This window comes from Sceloporus undulatus, chromosome 1 (assembly GCF_019175285.1).
Source record: "Sceloporus undulatus isolate JIND9_A2432 ecotype Alabama chromosome 1, SceUnd_v1.1, whole genome shotgun sequence".
NCBI lineage: Eukaryota > Metazoa > Chordata > Lepidosauria > Squamata > Phrynosomatidae > Sceloporus > Sceloporus undulatus.
In genome coordinates, this window is record NC_056522.1 from 67,677,421 (window position 1) to 67,683,420 (window position 6,000).

Here is a 6,000-nt window from a genome sequence, read left to right on the forward strand (position 1 = left end):
CCATCACTGTTTCCCAGAAAATGTTTTTTTTCTGTCTTGAGTTTTAATGTATGACACTGGACTTAATTTATTGGACAATATAATTTGAAATTATGTCATATAATGTTTTATTTCTCCTGAATTGTTATTTAACTGAATTCTGAATTTCCAGATGTCTAGAGCCTTCTGCAGGACAGGAAAATCTGGAATATGTAAAACAACTTATACTTGGTGGTCTACTTAATATTTGTCAGAAACTGTCTCCGGATGGCAGCAGGTTAAAGAAAGGTGAGATATAAATGAAAAGCTGGAAAATTAGCCCTGGGCTTAATGTGCATTAATGCCTTTTTGATGTACAGGTTAATGGGAAAACATTATAACATGTATAGATATCTGGATGTAATTCTAACAAACCTAATGTTAAAATAAGCCATACTTTACATTTTGAGGTATCCTTGACGAAGAGAAGTTCAATGTGGAGTTGATAGTTCAATGCATCCGAGTTTCGGAAATGCCTCAGACACATCACCATGCTTTACTCCTGCTGGGCACTGCTGCTGGGATGTTTCCTGTAAGTACCAATGCCTCATTCATATGCACGCTACCCAGAAGGAAAAGTGAGTGTTCAAACTGAAATGGATTTCAAGAAGTGGTGCACTTCGCAGTTATTCTGGCTTTGGGTCCCTTTTTGAGCTTTGGTTTGAAACTTTAGTTACTTTAGTATTCAAAGGCATCTTACAGCATCTTTGAGATTAACTGAAATAAAGAAGCTGGTAGCATGAGCTTTTTGTAGACTGAGATCCAAAACACTGCAGAAATTAGCCATTTTGAGACCAATGTAACTGCCCTTGCTCAGTGCTAGGGAATCTTGGGAATTGTAGTTTATTGTTGTACCAGAGCTCTCTCACAAAGAAGGCTAAATGTTTCACAAAACAGATGCATCCTCAAAGGTGCTACATGATCCTTTGCATACTGATTTTCCAGACTAACACAGCTATGTCTTTGAATTTAGTAATTTTAGTTTTCAGATACTTATACCAGAGTCTGTTAATTTATCCTTGCTGCCCTATTCCTGTTCTTGAAACAGCTTTCAAATTTTGCTTTTCAATCGTTTCTTTCTCTGCCTCAAAAATGACTTTGTCAACCTTATAGAAGCACCCTGGTCAAACATGCATCATTCTATCCTACTCCCATCTCTGATATTTGTTATGTCGGTCCCTGAATTGTCCCACATCCATTATCTTTGATCCAGACAAGGAGTGAATGACTTGAATAGCACTTGGTATTCTAATCATTCAGTGCTGAATAGTTGGCATAGCTTTTTATTTGTTCGTGCTGGATAAGAGAGAATATTCCTTATCCTCCAAACGTTGCTCTTACTCTCAATTCAGTGTGCCTTTGGTCGACAGATGGGATAATCTCTCTCCATACCACTCTCTATACCACTGATCCTAACCAGGAAAGCCACCCTCCAGCTAACACAAAACACATAGGTTTCCTTGACTCAAATAGTTTTAAATCATTTTAAAATATTGTAATCAATTTTAATCTTTCTTCCTAATTTTTTAAAATTGCTTAATATGTTTTTTGCTTTTATTTTTTTTTTTTACATTATTTTAAACAGACTTTTAGACATAAGATGGAAATAAATAAATTGACTCATTGTCATGATAATACATTAGACTGTATTAGGCTTTTGCATTTTAGAGAAAAAGATGACCAGTTCTGGTCATTTAAAGAGGAAAATAGAAAGTCGCTAACTTAATTTCAGTAGGAAAAAAAACCAAATGGCAATTTGTTATTTTGCAATTGATTTCTCTTCTTCAGGGTAAAGTGCTGCACAACATCATGCCCATCTTTACATTCATGGGGGCAAATGTGATGCGTCTGGATGATATTTACAGTTTCCAGGTGATTAACAAGACAGTGAAGATGGTCATCCCTGCTCTTATACAGGTAAGACATTTTAAGTTGAAGACTGAAATAGGGTAATACAGGTTTGGCCTGTATGCAGAACAGAATAGCTCTTCTTCCTTTTCCCTTCAATTAAGATTTCAGAGTCATTGGCTAACATTCAGTTAATTATGAACAGAGTTTTCTTGTTCTGTACAGTGGTAAACTCCACCCCTGCACCATAGAATGTCTGGTGCTGAGTTTACCTTGTTTGGTTAGATAGGATTATCTGGCAGAACAAACTACATGTTAAAAAAGTAAAAAGACTGTTTGCAACTGAAGGGGCTCATTATCTGTGTTGAAGTGATCAAGAATAGTGCAGGTGGTGCAGGCGCATAACTTGGAGGAAGCTTTAATTGGAAGCATGTGTATTAGCACTCCTTACTGGTAATTAACCCCATCTGACTTGACATGTAATTTTGTCAAAAGAACTTCCTCAATAATCTTTCATAACCTAACCGTTCACTGCAGAGGAACAATCCATAATTGCATGCTCGAGGACAGTAATGCACTCCTGGGTCTTGGCAAATTCTTCTGTTCTTTGAAGTGTTAGATCACCACCAGCCCCCAAGTCCAGTCACTGACTTCCAAAGCCTAACCTCTATTTAAACACACAATTCTATTGACCCCTTTTTCAACAGCCAATCTCACGGTCTCATTACATGATTAGGTTTTCATATACTCAAGCATTGATTATAGTTGTTTTTTCGGCGGGTTACAGACCGCCTCTTTGAGGCGGGCTGCACCCGCCCCTTTCCCCGCCGGATCGGGGCCTGAGTTGCCAGAGCGGCAGCCGCTGAGACCCCGATCCGCCGCTTTTCAGGCTGCGGGGAAGCAGAAAAACACCGCTTCCCCGCAGCCTGAAAAGGGGTGTCCCTGGGGCTTCAAGCCCCAAGGACACCCCGCGGCGGCAGGGAGAACCTTTGGCTCTCCAGATGTTTTGGGTTACAATTCCCCATAAACGCATGCCTGGATAGAGCAGCAAGGGAGTTGCAAGGTTACAAAACAGTTTATAAGGGACAAAGTTCCCCCTGTCCACCCATACCTGCAATTAGGCCTGTGACCAGCCCAGACATTTATATGCATCTAGAGGTATAACTTAACAAAACTATTTTAAGCTTTTCCTCAAACAAACAAAAAGCCCGTTCTTGTTCCTATATTAGGACAGTCGAAGCAACAACTCCATTCCTTCTTATTATAGGCCATAGTAAAGTTACTATGATTTATAATAATTTAAAAAAACATGAAGCTCTGCCTGCTGAGCAATGTATGTGTATGGTGGTGTGTTTTCTTTTGTCCTACAGAGGCAGGGTAATCCACACACACTGACTTTCTAACTGTTGTTGAACTCCAACTATCTCATAATTCCTGCCTGTAGAGCCTTACACTGCTGACTGCCCCCAAGCTTTATTCACACCCATGATGGAAGCTCAAAGTCCTAACTACCATTCTAACTCACAACACTCACCTAACTATACACATCCTCCACACCCCCACCCACCACCGGGAATCCTGTAGCACACCGCAAGTTATTCTAAGTATGGCCACCAGCCGCTAACCCAGAAAGAGAAATCTTAGTACACCTCCACCCCCCAATATTCAAACACACTTTAGTGTAATACGAGGCACATGTAAAGCCATTTTCTACTACTATAGACCATTATGTTCTTCGGTTTTAAAATTTAGCTCAATCTCACATTCCAATTACTGACGCCTCTTAGCTATTGACAGGCAACAACTTACCTTTGGCATGTGTCCTCTTTTTTAAAAGAAAAAACAAAACACCTTTGAAAGGCAGGTAACAAATGTGGGTGCTTTAGCTATTTCTACACAGAGCAAGTGGTTATCAGTCTTTCGTATTATAGAATGATGAGCAAGCAACAAAAAGAATAACAAGAGAACCTCTTCCCAAGATCTGAGAAATCAAAGGGAAATTTAATCCAAAGTAGCAATGCTCTATGACTGCAGCGGGAACACATTACGTACCAAGAAGAAATAAAAAGATGATGGAAACAATACAAGGAAGAACTATATAAAAGGATGAAGGGTGACAGATTCATTTGAGGAAGACAATATGAGAGGGACCTCCAATTTTAGAGAAGTGGGGAGTGACTCCTCACCTTCTTCCCACCATCATCCATCCTTCATTTCATCTTCAGTTCAACACCAACAATTAACTCCACCCCCCCCCCCAGTGGACGCTGCACTCGGAGCACATTACAGAGAAATAATCACCAAGTGAACAGATGCATACCAATAGAAAGGCTTCAGTTACAACAGAGAGAATCTGTAGAGGATCTAACAGATGTGTCAACAATATGAAAAGAAAACTCATGGCCCTACAGATTGGACGTATTAACATGCCATTCCCCAAGAAGGACTGCAGTAATTACAGGACATTGATTTAATTCCCATGTAAGCAAAGTGAAGTGATACCAAAATTCTACATAAAATAATTTTACCACAAGAAATCACTTCTAGACCACACTTTTAATTGTTTAAAATGTCTCTTCTTTAAAATTTGAGGGATTAGATGAGGTGTTTCAATTTGCAGGTTCCCACTTTCACTTTGTTCTTTCTACAGGCTCCCCGGGTTCAATTAATTCGTTCCGCGGCCATTCTAACCGAAAAGCATTCGCAAGCGAAGCCCATATGCGCTATAGCGAAAGCCGATTTGTGCGAAAAAGCGCCGAAAAGCACCAAATTTTTCGTAACCCGAAAAACTTCGTAACCGGAACATATTTTAACTGGTTTTTTCGCATTTCGTCCCCCGCATTGTTATCCGGGCGACGTTCCCCGTACCAGTGTATTGTTTCTTATGAGAGAATATCAAGTTAAAAAAAGAGTTGGGAAAAGATCTGCTTCTTTTTGGGGTGGGATTTGGGGTGGCTTAAGAGGGAGGCATCAGGGCACACCGGGGGGGGGGGGGGGCGCATGCGTCATATAACACAATCGCCCCCGGAACGGCAGAAGCCCACCCTTCTGCCCATCTGTTATCGGGCCGATAATGCTACACAGAGAGGAATGATTAATATGGTTTAAAACCAAATTTTCTGCCAAACTATTTGTACTTATGCAGAGAGCACTGTAAGGTATTAACTAGCAATTAACTTCTTTGTTCTCTGGGAAGTTTTTTTTAAATAGTCCAGTACTTTATCAGACTGTGCAGTTGTTCTGTTACACTAACAACCTACAGTATACAGAAATCCAGAATTCTGTATCAGTCTCCCAAAACTGTTATCCTGCCTAAGTGATGAGTTAGGAAACGAAAAAGGGGTGGGTGCAGAGGAAAACAACATGAGTTTTGAGTAAGACATCATTAACTTACAATGCATTTTGAAACAACAATAACAAAAAAATACACCACAGAAGATCATCCTACCTTCTCGCCATTGCAAACTGCTGTCACTGATTTTGTTACATGACTGTTCCAAATAAGATACAAGAAGAAACCCAAAGAATACGCTCTCCTCCCAACATAGTGCTTATCAGTTGTTCAGGATTGGAAGCGCACGATTCTCAAGGGAATGAGGCAAAGCATCCACAACAACACGAATTATTTTTATCCCACCCCTTGCAGGTTTCCTTGAGTTTCACGGAATCACTATTTTCCTCAGCCTACAAAACAAGCCATTGGGAGAACTGATATATTACGTATAAGACTGCCAATCTGAAGAGGACTGAAAAACAAACCCTTCCTAAAAAAGAAAGGAAGGCCGGTTACAGACCGGCACTTTAGTGCGTGACGAGCACGCAATAGGTTTACAAAAGGGCGTTGCTTCTGCCACCCACCCTAACCTAATGCTGCTCGTCACGCACTACTAAAGGCGGCGGCCCCTTCCATACGGCCGCAGCCCGTGAGGACGTTCACGGCCCGCGCCGCCTCTAGACGGGGCAAGCGCGGATGTGACGTCCTCAATCCGCGGCAGGGCGGCCTTTCCGCAGACCGGAAGGAGCTCCGTTTTGGAGCTCCTTGGTCTGCGGCGCCGCTTTGCTTCGCTGGCGCAGCCTTCCGACGCTGCACCAGCAAAGCCAATGGAGAACAGGGGCCAAGCGGCCCCTTTCTCC

At 41.5% G+C, this 6,000-nt stretch overlaps 1 protein-coding gene across 1 annotated transcript in view; it reads left to right on the plus strand.

The window, feature by feature from the left end:
* The window catches only part of HEATR1 (HEAT repeat containing 1), a 54,390-nt gene that overhangs the window by 36,396 nt on the left and 11,994 nt on the right, over nucleotides 1-6,000 (plus strand). Inside the window, exons 27-29 of the mRNA XM_042456633.1 lie at nucleotides 152-267; nucleotides 429-550; nucleotides 1,807-1,967. Coding sequence (XP_042312567.1) covers nucleotides 152-267; nucleotides 429-550; nucleotides 1,807-1,967 — 399 coding nt within the window. The remainder of the gene's footprint in view (nucleotides 1-151; nucleotides 268-428; nucleotides 551-1,806; nucleotides 1,968-6,000) is intronic.